This window comes from Verticillium nonalfalfae (genome assembly GCF_003724135.2).
Source record: "Verticillium nonalfalfae strain VnAa140/NRRL 66861 chromosome Unknown scaffold_5, whole genome shotgun sequence".
Taxonomy (NCBI): domain Eukaryota; kingdom Fungi; phylum Ascomycota; class Sordariomycetes; order Glomerellales; family Plectosphaerellaceae; genus Verticillium; species Verticillium nonalfalfae.
Genome location: NW_021167230.1, coordinates 152,618 through 173,046, shown reverse-complemented (window position 1 = coordinate 173,046; position 20,429 = coordinate 152,618). Strand labels below are relative to the sequence as shown.

The window sequence follows — 20,429 nt, the reverse complement described above, 5'->3', positions numbered from 1 at the left end:
AGGATTCGATGCTTCAAGATTGCCAGCACCACCAGGAAAGCGTGTATGGATTACAAGTGGGTCTTTCGAGGGTGATTGGGGCTGCAGAAGACGATGGAGCCGTTGATATACTGAAATCGATAGCATGGACTTTCCACTTCCTGACCCAGGCTTTCTGTTAGGCTTTTCGACAAGCACGAGGATGTGTTCACTGACCTGACTTCCCACTCAACCAAAGCAAGCCGTTGTCTTTCGAATCTTGACTGCAGCTGTTAAACCATTCAATCCAAGCTTGTTGTTGGAATAACCATTCCCCGGTCCCCTCGATAGGGCTATGGCTGTCTTGGAAAGAGAAGCTTGCTGCATCTTTCTCGAGCCACGACTGTATGTCTTTAAGATTTGCGGTATCTAAGGCAAGAGAAAGTTATCAAAATCAGCTAGCACGAAATCTGGAGGCCAGGCGCCGCATCAAACAAGCTGCCCACATGCTTGAAGCACGGGCTAGGCTGAAGAGAGAACCAGCGGCGTGGCCTGAGCATCACCCTGAAAGCATACCTTTTGACGAGGCGCGCCAATCGTGCAGCCAAGTGTCGTACATCTTCAAAGCTTGCTCTACAGATGATTGATGGACTGCCGCAATCCCAGTCAGCAGAGGGTTCTGAAACCTGCGGTTAAAGAAAAAGGGACCCAAAGCCAATCACTGGCTTTGCTCACTACAAAAACACAAACCTACCGTGTAATAAAGATATCACTCTATTCTCTGTGAGCGAGAGCCCGGCACCAATAGACTCCAGTCGGGTAGTAGTATCGAGTTGAAATTTGGTTCCTGGAGATACTCATTATTGTGCGCTCAAGATACCAGAAATGCTGTTGCTCAAGCAACGCCGAACCCATGTATGGAGGTGATCCATCTTGAAATTAAGACAGTGGGACCCTTCGCGCACCTTTAGGTTTGTAGGTTTCGAGACATCCAGGCGGCTCACATGAGCTGAGACTGTTTCTCAATGTCCGAACACAAGAAAGTTCATACTGCCACTTGACAGCGAGATTTGCCAAATGTCGCAATCTGTGACATGGCCTACGTGCGGTGCTGCCTACTACTTCAAGCACCCGGTTTCGAATAACACCGACTCGAGCAGAATACACACGACAAGTATGTAAGGAGCCACGGCTTGACGTACGTTTGTCATGGAGCGCTGTGCTCAGTGTCGACATGGCACCCTGAAGTGCGGTTTTCTTTTGAGTGAATTTATCCAGTGGTACGGTGCCAGGTCGAAGAGACGAGAAGAAGCGCCCTGGAACCATAAGATTATTCGCTATATTCCCAACGAAAGTGAGGCGAACGGTGGGTGGGGAGGGGTTAAGGGATTTTGGGGCGGAATGATGATCCGTCCAGTCATGGCGTAAGGATGCCGGGGGCCCATACCGACAGACTGCAACGACAGATGCTCCTTCGCCAGAAGAGCAAGGTCGATTGCAGCAGCAAGAACACCCACAACAATGTCGCAGATTCGGTCGTCGGCGGAGAAGTGAGCCGCGGATTCAATCCAAGAGATAAGATGGCCCTCGATCAGAATGATCCCATCAATGGCTTCTTGCGAAGCTCTTTGGGCTTCGTCAAAGGCCTGGAGAGGAGTGTAAGCTGCGAGTTGAGCTGATGAAGGGGAGAGAGAATGATCAGCTGCGGGGTTGGGCCAAGGCTCTCACAATTGGATGCTGATTTACAACCCCAACATGCGGTGCGAGGCAAACAACTAACCTGCAAAGCAACTCTGGCCGGGGCCCAGACGAATGTGATGACCTTGATCTGGGAGAAAAGATCAACGGTTCGGTGATGACGGTACAGAAATTGGCACAAGCAGCCGCATCGCCAGAGGAAGGTCTTCTTCGTATGGTGGGCTGATGACAAGTAGTGATCCCGGGTGAGGATGGCACCTTCGATGATACTTCGTCCTACAGAGCCACCATCAGCGTCTGTTAACATGTGGATGTAGCGCCTGTGTCGAGCCCCGCCTCTCAGAAGGGTACGGTTGTACTTCTGTAGAATCAAACATGAGTGATCTAGTAGTAAGGACGTGGGTCTAGACAAGTGGAAGATGAAATGCTATACTCACATCTACAGCGCGGTACCAAAGGTCCTTCTGGCGGCGGTCATCTGTCAAGGTACTTGTAGGCGACTCATCTTTCCCCCCCGAAAGCCCCATGAAACCTGCCATCGTGATTTTAAAAGTCCGGCACACAGCGCCATGACCATGTCATTTGATGGACGTGGGATCCCCGACCTGTTGCGAGGTACTGTCAATTTATTTTTCGAGGCGCATGTCGCCTGCCACCCCTTTCTTTCTCCACTGGCCCTTTTTCTTTCTTCAACACCGTGGACCATGTGCGTGCTTTGGGCATCAAACTAGTTGAGGCTGAGGCTATTGGTGTCTGTAGAGGGACCCAAAGCCGCCACCCACCAGCGCGGTGAAGAGTGTGAGATGCTTGAGCCGGCAAACGCCCATAACCTAGCCACATGTAAGGCTTCCTCATTCTCACATGCTTCAGCGGCGGAGGGTGCCCTGAGGTGCATGCTAGTTCGCTCGTTACGCAGCCTTACTTGCCTTGATGTGCACGAGATCCGTTGGCGAGTCGCCAAGGCTTCCATCCCACATCTGCTGTTGTTTGGGGGGGGGGGGGGGGTGGGGGCAGGGGAGTTAGGTGTTACAAGTACCTTCTTGGGGTACTTGTTTTCGTGTACACGAGGCTGCTGGCAACGAGTGCTGGCCAGTGCGTAGGTACTCACTGTAGTACTTTACCGTAGGTAGCCTGTTCATTGTCAAGCAACTGGTGGGTAGGGATTGGGGGTCTGTGGAATTTCCCCGCACTTGCCTCGGACGCCGTCGCCAGAGTCTGAATTTGAATCTGTTAAGAAAGCTCACAAGCGATTCAGAGAAGAAACTTGATTTGCAATGGCGATACGATAGAAGCCGATTTCCCACCATGGTTTCCTGAACCTTGCGACCTGTGTTTGTCTGAAGCCTGTTTATCTTGTCCTCCAAGGCTCCAGGTATCGGAGCCTCTGCAAACCTGACCCTGCCATCTGGATAAATACGTCTTTTTGACAGCGGTAGAGGAAGATTGGCCACTGATAGTACGACATCTAAGTTCTTGATCTCGCGAATATGTTATGAGGCACCTTTGGTTCTATGTCCTTCGCACAAAAATGCCTTGTTGATGAGCAATAATCAACTGGGAAGCGGCAGCCTCCAACGCACTAGCTCCCAACGAACCTTGAGCTGCAATCGCGCTTTTTGCTTACTTTCACCGGGTCTTTGGAGGCACAATGTAGCAACTTATCAATGTTGAGACCCTGAACCAGAACTGCCATGGCCTTTATGTCGCTTTGACGTGCCGCTGCCCCCTCCCGACTTCTTTCGGTGGGAATCGTCGTAGTACTTTGAGCTATGTTCTTTGTGGGACCGCTTCGGGTCATGACTTCGTCCTTTCCCCGCCAGGCGTCTCTTCGACTGACTTGGCTCGCCCGCCTCGATTCCCGATCCAGGCTGTTCATCGTCTGAAATATACAAATTCTCTGTGTGATAAAGAAGTTCTTGTACTTCTTCCTTATTTTCGACCTTATCTGATATCATGGATATTTTTTGGTGAACGTCATGTCGTTCTTGGTCGTGAGTGATCAGGGACTCGAATATGTGTCGGTCTCGTGATTCTTCCCACTGATCGTGACTGGGTGGGCACGTTCTTTCCAAGTACATAGTGCCATCAATCTCATAAACAAGGCCTTCGAACTTCTGGCTTTTGAGATCGAAGACGTCGATCTGGTCGCACGTTATCCAGAGGCCATGTTTCCGACAGAAATAGCCTCCTCTGTCGTTTTTGCACCTCAACTTTTGCCACGTTTGGTATTCTGCTTCCCATCGGTAATGATCTCTCTCATCCTCGGAAGGGGGCTCTGGTCGAGGGAGGTATCGAAGCTCGGGAAAGGCTTTCCATATCTGTTCTGGTCGCATGAGACCCTCACACGACAACCCGCCCACCTAACACCGTGTCAGGCATGTATCAGCAGATTTTCCATCCTGATATGATTCTAGTAAATTCCAGATCAAACACCGCAGGGTGAAATCACCTACCATGTCCACCAATCTCTGATACCGACCTTCTAAGTACCCCAACAATTGCCCTGAGGTCCAACTCACCCCCAATCAGAGGGCTTTCCTAAGTTCTAGACGATGCGGTCGAACCAAAATTAGCCCTCGAGCGCAGAGGCAGTGATGTTGGAAGTCTTCCGAGGCGTTTCGATTGCGACAGCGCTTGCGGTTCCTTGAAGGAATGGGTAATGCACGATGCCCAATCCAGTTTCGAGAGAACTGAGACTACGAGAACGAGGATTCGACCGGAAGGCCGGTAATGAAATCGAACCTTTTTGTAAATTTGCACATTACTCGCTCTGTTGTTTGCGCAATAATCTGCCACGGTCCACAGTGACGCTGGGGAAAAGGAGCGTCAAGCCATCAGGAAGCCGCGGGGGACAATTTCGCCGTATACCGTTGGCCTGCCGCCATTGGGCGTACAGGTGAGCAAGGACTTCGGTTTGGGCACCAAGGATGAAACTTATATTTCAGAGGGTGGGCAAATGGTTGGCGGACCGTGTGCGTTGGCAGAAATACTCGTGGACCTACAAATCGGGCTGGATGAGGGTAGCCTCGGCTTTTTAAGGCAATTTTTGGCGGGATGGGCTTCCTACAGATGATCTAAGATGTTTAGGTAGGTACCTTAAAATTGCCTTCTCCCGGCATGATTTGAGTAGCTGCGCTTGCTTGTTGAAATCTGTTGTTCGGCCCTTACAATCCTGACAAAGATGCACGACCGCCGTTGATCGAGCCACTATCTCATCTGCACTGAATCTCTTGCAGTGCAGCACTTTATTTGGCTAGCCCAGTGTGTAGCTTAGCGATGGGGGCAATTGTTGTTCAAGGCAAAAGCAGGCTGTGGTCATTTTGGTACCACACCTCCACACAACCAGCTGCGCTACTCCTGCATGTAATACGCATGGCTATATAGTCTAAAGTGATCATATGATATGTGTCAATGCGCCATTTCCTGATCTCTGGGCCGCGGCCAGGATGCGGGATGTTGGTTTTTTGGTGCGATGTTTCGGGTCTTTTGTGGCCGAATAAACACTGGATCGTTGTTTCAAGAACGGGAAAAGCAAGCATTGATCAGGCAGATCTTGGCTCGTATTTGAGTGAAAGCAAGGTAGTCTTGTATGATGCGGTACGTCACCTTAGGCAGCAGCAAAGGAAGCTGTGCCGCTTTGCTACAGAATGGACCTAATGTTGGTGTGCGATTTCTTGCACAGGGCGAAACCGCCAAGGCTGGCTGACCGCCGGCCTGACGTGCAGCCCATTTTTGTGTTTGGAAGAAGCATCCACCGTCAATCATCAAACGCAGCCTCAGCATCGACTTATCTGTGTATCACGCCACAAAGCCTTTATTGTTGTTTCCATCTTTACTAGCATCCGTGTAGCGCTGCTGTTCACCGAGCACGTCACACGGAGCCATGGTTCTAGACATAGCCCAGGATGCGCCACGGAGCCGTGTATCTCGAAGGAATGAACAGAGTGAGCAATTTGGACCTATGAGAGTCGCAAATCGGCCTGCGACTCTGTTAGCCCTCCTGCTACCAATGTACCTTGCGACTGCCTGCTTCACCTGTGCGACAGTACTGGCTGTGGATAACTCGCAACCAGCTTGGCGTGAGATCTTGTGCCACGAGATCGAGACGGAAGAGGGCTGCAAAAATATCATCTCCCAGGTTTTGAACGCCAACAATTGGTCCGCAAATTTCTTTGGCGAGCCATCACTTGGTTTTGCACGTGCCAGGCCAGCCTCATCAAACGCTTGCAAATAAAGCTGCACAAAATTCCCAAGTTGACAATTGCATCAGGTTTGGCCTCTTTAGTTGCGTTTTTCGTGTTAGCCAGTGCCTCTAAGTTCTCTGCGTAAGTTCTCAAGGCCTTTTGGGATGGTGGAAAACGTCCTATCTGGCCCAAGACCGCACCCCTTGGCCCATCATTCTGATCGCAATCGGTCCATAGACTCGATACCACCAAATCTGTAACCCTTCTCTCAGCTTTCAGCAACTCTCTACCACCGATAAGTCTCTTTTGTGCGGTATATTACGGCTCCAAAGATAATCTAAAAGCGTGGGTATTTTTGTCAAACTCGTTATTTTTCCTCGGCGGTGGGCCTTTCACCTGCACAGCTTTCAGATATGCTCTCATTTCTGGGCTTGTTGAGAGCACATTCCCTCCATCAAGGTGAGTAATCTTTGGCACCCCGTATACATGTTTCTGTCAAGATTGGCTTTTCACTGACAACATAACTCCTTCGAAGCACCCCTCGGATGTATGTACTGGCGTTCCAGTTTGATTCTGGGGTCCAAACGCTGTCCCGTTTTTTGACATCCTACCTTTCTCTTTTCATTGTGCAATTCTTCGGCATCCGTATACCGCTGCTCATTTCTGCCATGATGACGGCTCTGGGATGTGTTGCCTTGTGGCACCTGCCGTCGGACAAGTCAACTTGGAGAGAGAATAGACCGTCCGGAAACCTTCACGACATAATTCAGACTATAAGGGCCAGGTTACCGAACATCAAAGCCGGATTAATTCTGGTTGTCACCCTATGTCTTTGCCCACTATCAATAGGAGGTGGGAACTTTGCCTTTGGATTCATGTCCTATCGCCTCTCATTGCACCAGGACCACGACAGACATACTCGAGAAGCCAAGGTCGTCGGCTCTTTGGGGACGACAATCGTATCCCTAATGTCAATTGTCTGGTTCATGTACCAGGGAAAACAGGGTGCCAACAGTTTACTTTATAACCTAGGCCTGACAATCATGAATGTCTGCCTCGGCATCTCGGGAGCCGCACTATTCATCGGCACATCGTCATTCGTATCATTGACAGCCGGGTACGCTCTCATAGAGATCGGCCGACAGTCCTTGACACTCATGAAATCCGTTTTGGCCGCCTGGCTGGTACCCGTCGACCAGGAGGAAGAAGAGAGGCCTCAAGGAGGTGATACCAGGCCACTTCTCGAACCAAGAGATTATTTTCCAAATTACGGAGCAAACGGTCACACGGCAGGGCCCCAAGACGCTGTGGAACAAAATTCGGAGTCATCGTCTTCTCCAGGTCTTTTCTCAGGCATTGCAAGCCACGAGGCAGAGGAAGAGCAGGTTGTCATTCCTCAGCGGAATACTGTGCGCGAACAGAAGCGACTCGTCGGTTTCGGTATCGACGTGCTCCTCGAAGCCGTGCCCAAGCTTGCAATAGGGCCCACGATGCACAGTCTACTACAGCTGCAAAAACAGGGCTCATGGTGCTGGCCGTATGTATTCGTGGCTGCCTCCAGTACACTCGCACTTGTCTTCTTGCTAGCAGCTACCTGGTTCTCGTGCTTGGAAGTGGAGGCTAGTGACAGCTATAGCGATTCCAACGAAGTCACAGACCAGCAGGAGGGAGAAATCTAGACGGCAGAAGAATCCGCAGTGTTCAAGCTTAGAGCAATAGATAAAATTCGGGGTATATTCAGGAGGAGTGGTTATTATGCTAGTATGTTCGCAACACGCCTCGCTGCAGAGGCTGAAAGCAGGTCACTTAATCGCTATACGCAATGTGCGGCAGGAGCAGAAGGTTTAAGATCATTTCACTTCAGGCAGCTCGTACGCTTAAGCACTGCGAACCTCGCGTTCCTCGCGCTCGACCTCGGCAACCTTCTCAGAGCGGTCCGCGACCTCCTGGAGCTGGGGCTTCAGGACATCAGCAGCCTCCTGCGAGAACTTGCGCGCGCCGACGCCGTGCTCGAACAGCAGGTCGAGCTCGGAGTAGGTCAGGCCCTTGGCCTCGGGCATGCGGAAGAAGGTCCAGACGAGGAAGAGGGCAGTGATACCGGCCCAGAAGAAGCCGCCCTTGGCACCCCAGTTCCAGGCCTTGCGGCCGACGATCTGGGGCATGAGAGCGTTGGTGATGAAGCCACCAGCGTTGTAAAAAGCGCGAGCAAGGGCGACGGTCTTGATACGCAGGCGGGTCGAGGGAATCTCGGCGACGATGGTGTAGCAGGCAGGGCCGACGGAAAGCTGGAAGGCAAAGACCATGACAATGACGAGAACACCGACAGCCCACGAAGTACCGGAGGTCTCCGCAGGGATGCCGAGGAAGCCCATGATCATGAGTATGGCGAACATGGCCGAAAGACCGCCGAGGTACATGGTGCGACGGCCGAACCACGTCATGATAAACCAGGCGAGGATGCAACCGAACAGACCAATGCCGGACTGGCCAAGGCTGAGGGCGTAGCTGTGCTTGGTGTTGAGACCAGCCTGAACCATGAACTGCACACCGTAGCCCATGAATGGAACACCGCAGAAGGATTGGGTCATCCAGGTGATACAGGCGATCTCGGTACGGCGAAGGTTGCTGCCGCGGAAGCAGTCCCAGTAGTGAGCGCCGGTGCTCATCTCCATCTCAAACTGGTTGGTGACGCGCATCATCTCCATATGAGCATCGAGGTCAAATTGAACACCGCTCTCGGGCTTGGTAAGCCTGCGAACAGCCTCCTTGGCCTCCTCCATGCGGTTGTGGCGGATAAGCCACCAAGGGCTCTCAGGAGCGAAGAAGGTACCAACAATGATGGGAATGGGCCAGATCTATTCCTTGTTAATACTGTTGCCTCGATGGTTTGGAATTGAGCTTACCCATTGAATAGCGAAGGGGATGCGGTAGCTCCACTGGTCAGTACGGTCGATGAAGCCGTTCAGGATGCCGACAGCGATGAACTGGCCGATAACCCAGCAGATGTTGATCTATTGCAGTCGTGTTAGTCTGGAAAATCCGAAGATGGCTCAAGCACAAACTTACCCAGGACGTCATGTAAGCTCGAAGAGCGGTAGGGCAGATATCAGCAGCGTAACTGGGAGCAAGTCAGCAAGGCCTTCGTCGTTGCTTTGACCGAATTTGGGATACTTACGTGACAGCAAGAGTCTGGAAGATACCCCACGGGATACCCTGGATGAGGGCTCCAGCGAGGAACATGGGGAGACCGTTGGAGAAGAAGGGGATGAAGATGGCGCCGATCATAGCCGTCATAGCGATGATCATGGTTTTGCGATACCCGAGCCACTCAGTAATGAAGCCGTTGATGATGAGGCCGATGATGGATCCGACCTGAACACCGTTGCCAATGATCGTCTGCCACTGGGCCGAGATCAGAGGGCCGTTCTCGTCAACCTGGTTGCCGTAGCGTTCCATGAAGGTCGGGTAGGCGTAGAAGCTGCTCATCAGATGGGTATCGTATCCCTGAATCATAACGTTAGTGCGAGGATACGTTGTAGAGCTGGCAAGACTGAGACTAACCTCCATGATGATAGATAGCGAGATGACGAAAGAGAACAGGATAGCCTTGGGCCAGAAGCGGAAAGTATCGCGAACGCTCATCTGACGCTCGTTGTTGAGGGCAACATCCGTCTCGTTGCGCTGCCCATGGCTAATCGTCGGAACGGCGGCCAGCCCGTCGCTGGGGCCGAGATCCTTCTCCTGGGACATGTTGAAGAGACCTTTTGTCAGAGTATCCTGCCAGTAGGAGCTTGTTGATTGATGACCGGTTGGTTAAAGGGCGGCTGACTCAGAAGCATCGTGAGTAGACTGATGTGTGGGCGTGACCTGTTATATAGTTGTTCACGATGGGGAAGCCAAGTTGGATGCCATGGCCCATTACAGCTTCTCAAGTCATCACGGACGAATCAAGAAATTGCAGCACTAGCAGATCGAACAAGTCAATCGACCGACAAGGGATGGGAGGGTTCTTTCGTCAAACCGAGGAACTGGAGTGCGGAGATGTGACCTGAATCGGGTAACCAGTTGGGCCTCAGACCTGGAGTGGCCTCCACGACTCAGGGTCTGGACACCCATTTTCTGTCGAGTAGCTCCTTGGCCCTGTTTCCATACCTGCCTTGGGGAACCCATGGGGATGAAGGATGCGGTGCACCAGATGGCGGGCATGCGGGCGATGTGGAGGAGAACCCGTTCACCACGTGCAACTACCGATGTTCCTCAAATCCGCAGTGAAGCCCGGAGCCGAGTGCTGGTTGGAGAGTTTTCTCCGTAAAATTTTCCGTGTCGCACGATGAGCGAGAGATATGCAGATGAAGAGAAAGCCGGCTTGAGCCGCGGCCAATATGCAGTGCGAGTCAAATCGAGTCCCAAAGGAGGATAATCCATGAGGTGGAACCACGACCAGCGCAAAACTTCTCCGCTGGTTTCCCGCCCCTAACCGCTGAGGGGTTCCTCTCGCGTCTTCTTCAGGCGGGGAGACAGGGATCCCATTCGTCTGGGGATGTCAACTCAATCGGAAAAGTGATGGGGCCAGTCGGGGTTCAGGCCCCGGTTCATACCATGACCACCCAGAGCCTGGCCCCGCGTGCGTCTGGTTTGCGGGACACCTCGTCCATTGACGACCAGTTTTCCGTCCAGCATCATCATTGTGTGTCTGTGCCTGACCAACGCGCCCGCTGGGCTGGATCACTTCATCATCAATCCTGCTTCCGTCCCCTGGTGCTAACCCCCCTATCACCGACGACTTGGGACACCGTCCCTTCCCTGGGCGCGGAATGCGGAAGCCCTCGGCCTGTGCCGCGTGCCGGTAAGACACTCGCCCGAACTCGCACCAAGGCCTTGATGCCGGTTGCTTTTGCCTCGCCATCTCATCACCCGAGCAAGGCCTGGAGGCATTCGAGTCCACCCTCCACATGTCGATCACCTGGACTAACATGTTCTGGTCCACAGGAGTCGTCGGCGCAAATGTCAGACGAAGGATGGCCGGCGCGCATGTGTGCACTGCGAGGAGAGAGGCATACCATGTGTCCAAGGCCCGCCAGAAGGCGGCTACTATGACCAGCGTGCTCAACAACGCAGCCAAGTAACGTCGCAAGCGCTGACCCCGGAAGGCGGATCAACAAGTGCGTCGTCCCACCACCATGGCGATGGGTTCAGCCCCGAAGTTGTCGAGCCAGAGCCGCAGGCTACCTTGCCGGGCCTTGCCATGCGTCTAGACCTCGTACGGCTCTACTTCGATTACATCCACGATCAGTTCCACTCGCTGTTTCATCGACCGAGCTTCATCGAGGATGCTTTGCAGGACCGCGTGCCCCATAGCATCCTGTTTGGCATGTTCGCCCTGTCTGCAAGGTACGTTGGCGAAGCCACATGGTGCCCCTGAGTGTCTCGGCCGAGTCGAACCCCAGGAGGAGGCATCGCGTCGAGAGTCATGCTTCCTGCATGCACTCTTGCGGAGCCGGAGATAGGGCTGACGGGTACGACGTTCAGATTCTCGACCGATCCGTACTTTGCGGATGTCGATCCCCGCGACAGGGCCACAGGCTACCTTCGCGCCGCGGAGAAGCTGCTTGACCTTCGCGATATTTCTCTGACGACCATCCAGCTCTGCGTTCTCATCGGGTCCGGCGAGACTGCGGCGGGGCAGGCCGAGGTTGAGAACATCTACTACGGTGTGGCCTGCCGCATGGCCCAGCTGCTCGACCTCCCAAACAGGCCAGCCTCCAATCTGCTGGAGAGCGAGATCAACCTCAGGGGTGAGGCTTGTCGATGTTTCAAATGTTTTCAGATCACTGTGCTGACAAGGTGTAGTCTGGTGGTCACTGTCGATGATTGATGTGTGGTCTTCTACGGCTGTGAAGCTCCCCAAGCTCTTGCCAAACAGGACAGACATTTCCCTGCCCATGGACGACCTATCATATCTCGCTCTATCACCAGAAGGACTCGCTAGTGCCAGGACGAGTGCCTTTAGCCACGGCTCTCAACTTCTGGCGCAGATGATCAAGGTCAATAGGATCCTGCTGGAAATTAACAACTTCAACCAGCGATGCGTCACCGAGAACCCGACCTGGGAGACTTTAAGCCACGGTGTCGACGTGCTGACGGCGCGGCTGGACGACTGGGTTGCTAATCTACCGCCGAATATGCACGATACGCCCGAGAACTTTGCCTGGTTCGCGTCGAGGGGCCTCGGACGAATCTTTGCGGCGGTGTACCTCGGCTACTACCACTTCGGGCAGCTGCTGTACTACCAGTTCCTGCACGGCGCAGCCATCGACGCGCCACTATCACCAGAAGATTCCAGGGGCACCATGGCGACAGAGTCGCCATCGGCGATGCGGCGGCAAGAATATGCGCAGAGAACCAAGGAGCATGCGGGCCGGTTGTGCGAAATGGTGTATCGGTCACAGGCAACCGCGGGGGCTGATGTCCGCTACACGATGACCTCGCACGTCTTGGTCATTGCATCCACGGTGCAGATCCACACTCTTCTGTTCAGTGGCGATGAAGATGACATCGGCGTGGCTCGATCGAGGTTGGAACGGAACTTTGAGCTCTTGCTGCGACTACAGTGCTACTGGCCGACAGTCGATCGCGCCATCAGTCGTCTGAGGGCCTTCCATGCGACGGCTCGTACAAGTGTGGATTCGAGCTTCGTCTTGGATCGGTGGATGCTACGCTTCATGGTTGAGTTTGCCGAGAGCATGGAGGAGAAGGAGGCGGAAGCATGGCGCGGTGGCAGCGAGGAGATGGAGGCGCTCTGGAGCCGGCAATAACGGCGGGATCATGATGATGGACGAGATCTGAAATAATGATGGTATGGGAGGCGCGTTGTCCGTTGCGTCAGTCTGCATTGGCGAATATTGCTGGAGAAAGCACAAGGACAGATTGGACATGCAGGAAGTGGAGGAGCAAAATCATGTTATTGTAATACCCAGCAATTCCTTCTGTATATCCTTTTACTGCATGTACCTTGACGTCGTTGCACCTGCCTCAGCCTCGCCTGGAATTTTCTTTCTCCCGTGACACCTCGTGCCGTGTGTTGGATGTTCGAATACCAACATCATCATGTCTTTACAGGGACGACCCCATCACGCTCCACGGTGGCATCGTGAGGTTGACTCGCGTCGGCACCTTCATCCCCGGCGATCGCACCGCGTACGGTGTACGCCCCCCCCCCCGTGGGGACCTTGGCCTGTGGAGCAGCGGAGAACTCGCCGCTGCCATTTCCCATCATCTTGGCAGTCTTCAACCCCAGGGTCTCGGTCGCCGACACGAAGGTTATCCTGCGCCTCGGCACTCCTTTGATGACTGCATTCTAGAGGTCCCGACCGACACAACGACTGCGGCACTTGCGCAGATGCGGTATCGCCTACAGGCGTGGCGGGACGCTACAGATAGGGCCACGATCTGGCTTTCGACTAGTTGCGCCTTTGACGCTCGTTTTCAGAAGCACGTCGGTGTTTGAATTCCATAAAGAACGGCCAAGGATCGCCAGTCTGCAAATGAGGTCGGCCTTGCAACGAAATCATCATGGCCCGACACTCCACCATCGTCGTCGCCCTCGCTCTTGTCGGCCGAGCTGCATCACGGTTTGATGGCTTGGCCGATACCCCACCAATGGGTTGGGTACGACTCACTCCTCTCTTTTATTGCCTTCCTCGACATGGCGCATGCAGAACGCTAACGGCCACGCGCGCAGAACAATTGGAATGCTTTCGCTTGTGATGTATCGGAGCACCTGCTGCTCAGTACCTCCGAACGGGTCGTCAGCCTCGGCCTTCGTGATCTTGGCTACAACACGGTCGTGCTCGATGACTGTTGGCAGGATCCTGCCGGCAGAGATGCCAAGGGAAAGGTCCAGCCCGATCTGGCCAAGTTCCCTCGCGGCATGAAGGCCATTTCCGACGCCCTGCATGCCCAAAATCTCAAATTCGGCATGTACTCCAGTGCAGGGGAATTGACCTGCGCTCGATTCGGTGCGTGGCTGTGATAAAACAAGTTTCTTGATGCCATGATCATGTGGCGCTGATCATAACCACAGCGGGATCGCTGGATCACGAGAGAGACGACGCGGATAGCTTCGCCGCCTGGGGCGTTGACTTTCTCAAGTATGACAATTGCTTCCACATGGGTCGCATGGGCACGCCGGAAATCTCGTTCAACCGCTTCAAGGCCATGTCTGATGCCTTGAAGGCGTCGGGCCGCGACATCGCCTTAAACCTCTGCAATTGGGGAGAGGATTACGTGCACACGGTGAGCTCAGTCTATCCAGTGTTTGCCCCGGGCCCCTCTGCAACCAGTCCCTGATCCCTGACTGGCCCCTCTCTTGGCATCTGCCAAGACCTCACGATAACTTCATCACCGGAAATCTACCACAGCACACCGCTCAAGCTGACTCTGATTTTTTTTCTTCGCACAGTGGGGCGCATCTCTTGCCCATGCCTGGCGCATGTCTGGCGATATTTACGACTCCTTTACGCGGCCCGATGACCTGTGCAGCTGCGCCTCGGTTGCCGACCCCTTCTGCGTCGCCCCCGGCACGCAGTGTTCCGTGCTCTTCATCCTGAACAAGGTTGCGCCCTTTGCCGACCGCGCCATCCCCGGTGGCTGGAATGACCTTGACATGCTCGAGGTAGGACAGGGCGGCATGACGGACGAGGAGTACAAGGCCCACTTCGCCTTGTGGGCGGCTCTCAAGTCCCCGCTGATGCTCGGCAACGACCTCCGCATCATGGACTCTGCGGCCCTCTCCATCATTAACAACCCCGCCATCATTGCCTTGAGTCAGGACCCCCACGGCCGCGCTGTCTACCGTGTCCGCCGAGACGTCGGCCCCCCACGCGTCCCCGTCGCAGACGAGTATGCTGCCCAGGAGGCCCACATATGGAGCGGCCGACTTGCCAACGGCGACCAGGCCGTCATCTTCCTCAACGCCGCCGGCGCCGATCTTGACATGAAGGCCTCCCTCGCCGAGATTTTCGTCGGCGATGGACCGGGCGGGTCGGCGCCCCACGTCCGCGTAGGCTGGTCCGTACACGATCTGTGGGCACACCGCATGCCCCTCGAGACGGCCGAAGCTCTCATCGGGGCCAGTGACGACGGCGTCCGTGCCGATGTCCTCCGCGCCGCGAATTGGTACAACGCGACGGAAATACCGTATTCCCAGGGACTGGCCAACGAGGACCCGCGGCTGTTTGGCGAGAAGATTGGCGAGATACAGGCCGGCGGCGATCTCGAGGTCAAGGTTGTCAAGCATTCGGCGCGAGTATTTCGTCTCAGGCGCATCGCTGTCGAGGGCGATGGGTTCAAATCAAAGGCCCACGCGCGAGAGGACCACGAGGAAAAGGATGAGCTGTGATCGAAAGGGTGACTAAAAGTCCCTGAATGGATACTCTGTTGCCGCTACGCCTGTATTCGTCTTTTTGTTGCACTCTAAACATTTTCCATCTTCTTCAAGGGTGCTTCTCTTGACATCTCATTTAATATCTCATGATGGCCGATTTGGCGTTGGCTACCTGTAGCTTCGCATATCCAACCTACGCTCAACAACGCCCGCGATCAGTGTTCCCTTGTCATGGCGCATGTTCGACAGAGTAATCATCATCCACGTGGACTGGCTAGTGCTAGAAATGTCTGATGAGCAGCCAGAAACCAGACCGCACTGGCTGTGACGTAGAACAACAGCTGTACCAGGAGACCGAAGTGGTCGTAGCAGCCTGGTAGCATCTTCATCATCTTCATCAAATATTGTATCTTCTGTGCCCTCAGTGGTTTCGAATTGTGAAAGACCCATACGCCGTAGAAATCCAGGGTGATAGCTTTCAAATTTGCTAATTGAAGTACCCGCAATCGCTGAACCAAAATATCTGCTTTCGGCCTGCAACACTGCACATTTCGAATAATCCATAGGTGCACATCAAGAAGAAGCGACATTTCAGAAATAACGCGATAGCAATAGCAATGGAAGCCCTGCCCACAATTATGAACACTTCGTAACTCTATCCTTCACCAAACGGTCTACCAGGAGCGCTGCCCTTGACCCCCATCACACAAACTACAACTTCAGAACCTCACCACTTGCTGGAAGTGCCGGTCGTTGTAACCTGCGTCCTTGTGGTTCGAGTAATCGGGCATGGCGTGTTCCTTGGAGTGAAGCACGATGAGTATATCGAAGGCAGGCTGCAGATAACGAGATTCGGATTTACGCTGCACGCGTGCACACCTCGCCGTTGGCTTGAAGGGGACTGTCCGGAAACGGTCGTGTCCCGCGTTTGTCAATTGGTATGGTGATGCTGTCGCGAACATTGATCATAGACTCGTTCAGTCCTGTTACCCACGGCAAGTTGGAATTCGGACCTACTCTTTATTCAACCGAGCAATGCCCCGCCGGGAGCCATTTGGTATTTCACCAGCCTGAGTACGGTTACATCGTGCTGCACATGAGACTTCGCTGCGCATGTTTTTCCGAATGTTGCATCCGAGCAGACGGAAACTTTCCCAATACTACCTCTCATCCCAGCAGCAACAGACATACACGCACCATCATACTGTGCACTTTGGTATCCTGGTATTGACAGTCGAGTAATCATGTGCTTCATTAACTACTAAATCTACATGTTGAGTCGCCTTCAGGCGCCCCTTACACAAGGTACCTGAATGTCGAAGGCAGCCTGGTGGGGTCATCCTGAGCGAGCTCAGCCGTCTGCGCCGCGACATCGCCGTGCGTCTCCCACGCGGCGCCGCCCTGCTCAATCTTCTTGTTGAGGTTGACGAGCACGACGCGGAAGCCGTAGCAGCCGACAATGGTGACGCCGAACATGGAGAGCACAATGCCGTAGCTGCCGCGGAAGCCGTTGGCCTCGAGGTTCCACACATAAGAGCCGATGATGTTACCAATCTGAGAGAAGGCGTTGATCATGGCGATGGCGACGGCACGCTTGGCCGGAGGCCGGGGGAAGGAGGACGAGATCCAGGAGTAGAAGACGATGAAGCCAGCGTAGGCACCAGCCTGGAGGAAGAGGGCGACGTAGCGGGCGGCGACGTTGTCGGTGGCCATTGAAATGACGAAGCCGACGATACCCATGCAGATGGGCCAGACAATGTGCCAGAAACGCTCTTGTTGGCGATCGGCGTGCCACGCGTTGATGAGAGAGACGATGCAGGCGAAGGCCCACGGCGGGGAGCTCATGAGCAGGGTGGGGACGTATCCAAAGCCGAGAGTACCAGTGAGGGTAGGCTGCAAGGGGTTAGGACGTGCGGTTCGTAGTCGAGGTGCAGATGACGCGGTGGTGACTTACGAAGTAGGCGTTGAACGACAGACCGATGACGTAGGTGGTGAAGGTGATCATCATGAGGTAGATCTTGTAGTCCTTGACAGCCATGTAGAAGCCATCTAGGGCGCCCTGCTCGGCAGAATCGGCATCTGCCTCGCCAACGTCCTCCGTCATGCGCATTTGAGCGACCTGAAGCTCCTCTTCGGTGAAGCCCTTCGAGTTGTGGGGCAGATCGGGGAGAATGAAAGCGGCCGCGATGGCAATGGCCATGGTGGCAGCGCCCTCGACTGGACGATTTGTTAGCTGGAAAGCTCTCAATGCTTGATTGAACACGAGTCTGAAGACTTACTCCAGAAAAGCCAGCGCCAAGCAGCGTGGCCCAGAACACCCTGCATGTTGGACAGCACACCGGCACCAATGAGCGCCGAGAAGGCGTTCGAGATCAAGTTTCCGCAGAAGAGAATGGCGTTACGCTTGGTGAGCTCACGGCTGGTGTACCACTTCGAGAGGATGAGAAGAGCTCCAGGCAGGAATGCAGCCTCAACAAAGCCGAGGAAGAATCGCGTAGCAACCATGCCTCCGAAGTTGGTGACGACACCAGAGAGGGTAGAGATGAGACCCCACAGCAGCATGGCTGCCGCAATGTACCAAGAGGGTCTGTCGATGCGGTTGATAAGAATATTGGAAGGGACCTGCATCAGAATGTATCCGACGTAGAGGATACTCAAACACGTCGCGTACTGCGAGTAGTTGAGGTTGAGGTCGTCCTGCAGACCACGGAGACGGGCCGCTGCGATGTTGTTCCTGTCGAGATAGTTCATGATATAGATCAGAACGAACAGCGAACACCGCGTGTCGAGCTTGCGCTTCATGCTCTTCTCAACCTTGGCGCGATAGATTGGGTCAGAAAGAGGACCACCGCCCTTGGGGGGCCCGTCGGCGAGACCTTTGTCGGAAGACCTGCGAGGCGCGGCCTCGAGGTGATCGGGGTCGTGAACAGGCCCATTGTGGGCATCTACCTTGGGTGCGTCGCTCATGTTGGAATTCGAAGAGCTGAGGTAGGAGGAAAAGAGAGAGGTAAGAGACGGAACGACTGATCAGGAGAGGCTGGCCCGACAGGAGGGGGATCGTCCTCTCATATAAAGCGTTGAGTGGCGGACCAAAGTGCCATGAGTGTTACCCCGGTTTTAGCGGCCAAATCCCCATGGAGCCAGGAACAAAGCGGCCTGTATGACGTGGAGAAGATGTTGGAGAGAGGGCGTGGGGGTTCCTCATCGTGATGCCTCAGATTTTGACGGACTGGCGGGTCGGTCCCGGAAACTAACCCCTGGGCTGACAAGTACGATCCATGGTCAGGTTCTTGCGATGGGGTTCAACGATAAACAGGGGGCCCCGCTAGTCTCCGCAAGCTATTGTTTGGGATGGGATGGAATGGAGTGTGGGAAGCAGCGAGCGCCCCCAGAGGTGCTCCTCTCTCCCACGCCGCTGTAGCGTGTATGAAGTGCCGGACCATGTCGCCATGCTTCCCCGCGTAGTCCGTCTCCTTGCGGCGGGCTTGTTCTCGTGTTGGGGGGGATAGGAGGGGGCCGCTTGGGGCAAATGTTGGGGGTCAAATGGGGCGAACGTGGAGAACCCCCACGCCCTCAATCTCCAATAACTTGTCCTAGAGATGCAAAATTTGTCAAGCTGGACAAACAGGCCCGCAGCGATGAAGATGTTTTCGAGAAATTAATCACGTTGCATCGTCTCGTAGCACGTTCCAAAAAAGGACGGCGTCGGTGCTCCTCCTGGGCGGATGGCCCGATATCCTGCTCGTCCTGCTCGTCATGCCGGTCATAGTGCTGTCGTCTCTACACGGTGGGATCGGCACTTCAGCCCTGGACACCTGGTCTCGTGGCCTGTGGCGTTGCCCAGTTATGCTTGATTTTGCGGGCAGTTGCTGTGTGGGGTTCTCCCCTGTCGCTGGACGTTTCTGGCATTTGCTGTATGTAGGAGTCGGGGTATTCGGGCAGTTTTGTCGGGGTAAGTTGCGCGGAAACCTTTGCATCCCTGGCTCACTGAAGGGTGCACGCCACTGAGCCACCCACACCGGATGACGTTGGTGGACCGATCCCTGTCGACCTGAAGCTCCTGACAAGCAGCGAAGCCTGCTTCACCTGGACACTACGTAGCATCTGTTGAGCCATGAGTCGGCACATCTCCGGCATGGCCGGCTAGGCGAGTTGAGCGGTCAATCTCGAACAGGCCCGATCCCCGCTCCGCAGCCACGCCGTCGCCTTTTGCCGAGTGCTCGAGGGCTCTAGAAGATGTCTAAGTGGGCTCGGAAGTCGGATATAATGCCGGAAGTCGTGGGCTTGGTGGACGCTTCTCGGTGAAACTCAACGGGGAATGCAGGTTCGTGGGGGTCAGGCGGGGGTCCTCAGCTGGCGTTTTGACTCGCGTGCTGTGCATCTGGCCAACGTGCTTACTGGAACAACACTCAACCGGCGGCCAATGTTTCCTGTTTGCGTCAAGTCCGAGAAGACTCTGTCGCCAAGACGGGGTTTGGACCTTACATAGTGCCCATTGATCCGTCGGATGGTAGATGAGTATGTTGAACCTTCGAGGCGCCCGGATTGATAAACGAATGCATGTCCACGGCGGCCGGGCTGCAAGCCGGAGAACTAAAAGTGTTGAGTTGGTTTGCTATGGGGGACACATTCGGCCTTTACGCAAGAAGGAGGGTATATCCGACAAAGTGTAGACGCACTTTGTTGGTGATCCTGAACCTGATCGAGTGACCAGCATGGAAGAGAGTCTCGGAATATGACACGTCCCCGACGTCCAGGTAAATGGATAGCCCACCCCCGCCAAGTTGAAACCCGAACAAACCCGAACCCGAGGCAGGTTCGCATCGCCTACGACGCCTTGTAAAGTGATCATGGATGCGATGGGTAACCGGGGGTGGCTGGGTGCATGCATCTCTTCTTCATGTTGCTTTCTTGTCTTGTTTCACCGGGCAGTCAGGTCGGATGCAATGCGACAAAGCTTGACGCATGAAGCAGTAGGAGCAAAAGTACGACTCTCACCGGCTGACTCGTGATCTAGCCAATGGTCTGGATGATGGAACCATGGAGCTAGATTAAGTTGTGGGAGAGATCGCACATCGTCGTGTTCGCAGTTGTAGTCGTGGGGGACGGCGTTTCAGAAAGCGTCAAGCCACTGAAAGTCAGCCTTATGGGGCGTACATTCGCCGCCTCAGCCACCGAGGGCGACGTACTCGTTCATCCAGCAA

The 20,429-nt window shown here is 54.4% G+C and overlaps 5 protein-coding genes across 5 annotated transcripts; 2 read left to right on the top strand and 3 right to left on the bottom strand.

The window, feature by feature from the left end:
* Window positions 1–1,295: 1,295 nt before the first annotated feature.
* Window positions 1,296–2,195, bottom strand: D7B24_006724 (uncharacterized protein; the record flags this gene model as incomplete). Its single annotated transcript, XM_028640848.1, has 3 exons — window positions 1,296–1,633; window positions 1,732–2,017; window positions 2,094–2,195. The coding sequence occupies 3 exons, from the start codon at window positions 2,193–2,195 to the stop codon at window positions 1,296–1,298; spliced, it is 726 nt and encodes a 241-aa protein (XP_028498814.1).
* Window positions 2,196–7,717: 5,522 nt separating this feature from the next.
* Window positions 7,718–9,590, bottom strand: D7B24_006723 (uncharacterized protein; the record flags this gene model as incomplete). The annotated part of the gene is made up of 5 exons (XM_028640847.1): window positions 7,718–8,695; window positions 8,744–8,851; window positions 8,907–8,958; window positions 9,016–9,344; window positions 9,402–9,590. 5 exons carry the CDS (start codon window positions 9,588–9,590, stop codon window positions 7,718–7,720), a joined length of 1,656 nt encoding a protein of 551 aa, XP_028498813.1.
* A 500-nt stretch (window positions 9,591–10,090) lies between these two features.
* Window positions 10,091–12,655, top strand: D7B24_006722 (uncharacterized protein; the record flags this gene model as incomplete). Its single annotated transcript, XM_028640846.1, has 5 exons — window positions 10,091–10,148; window positions 10,425–10,464; window positions 10,830–11,231; window positions 11,370–11,635; window positions 11,691–12,655. 5 exons carry the CDS (start codon window positions 10,091–10,093, stop codon window positions 12,653–12,655), a joined length of 1,731 nt encoding a protein of 576 aa, XP_028498812.1.
* Window positions 12,656–13,412: 757 nt separating this feature from the next.
* D7B24_006721 (uncharacterized protein) lies at window positions 13,413–15,240 on the top strand (the record flags this gene model as incomplete). Its single annotated transcript, XM_028640845.1, has 4 exons — window positions 13,413–13,508; window positions 13,582–13,858; window positions 13,924–14,135; window positions 14,302–15,240. The coding sequence occupies 4 exons, from the start codon at window positions 13,413–13,415 to the stop codon at window positions 15,238–15,240; spliced, it is 1,524 nt and encodes a 507-aa protein (XP_028498811.1).
* A 1,281-nt stretch (window positions 15,241–16,521) lies between these two features.
* On the bottom strand, window positions 16,522–18,192 carry D7B24_006720 (uncharacterized protein; the record flags this gene model as incomplete). The annotated part of the gene is made up of 3 exons (XM_028640844.1): window positions 16,522–17,118; window positions 17,180–17,442; window positions 17,505–18,192. The coding sequence occupies 3 exons, from the start codon at window positions 18,190–18,192 to the stop codon at window positions 16,522–16,524; spliced, it is 1,548 nt and encodes a 515-aa protein (XP_028498810.1).
* Window positions 18,193–20,429: the final 2,237 nt, after the last annotated feature.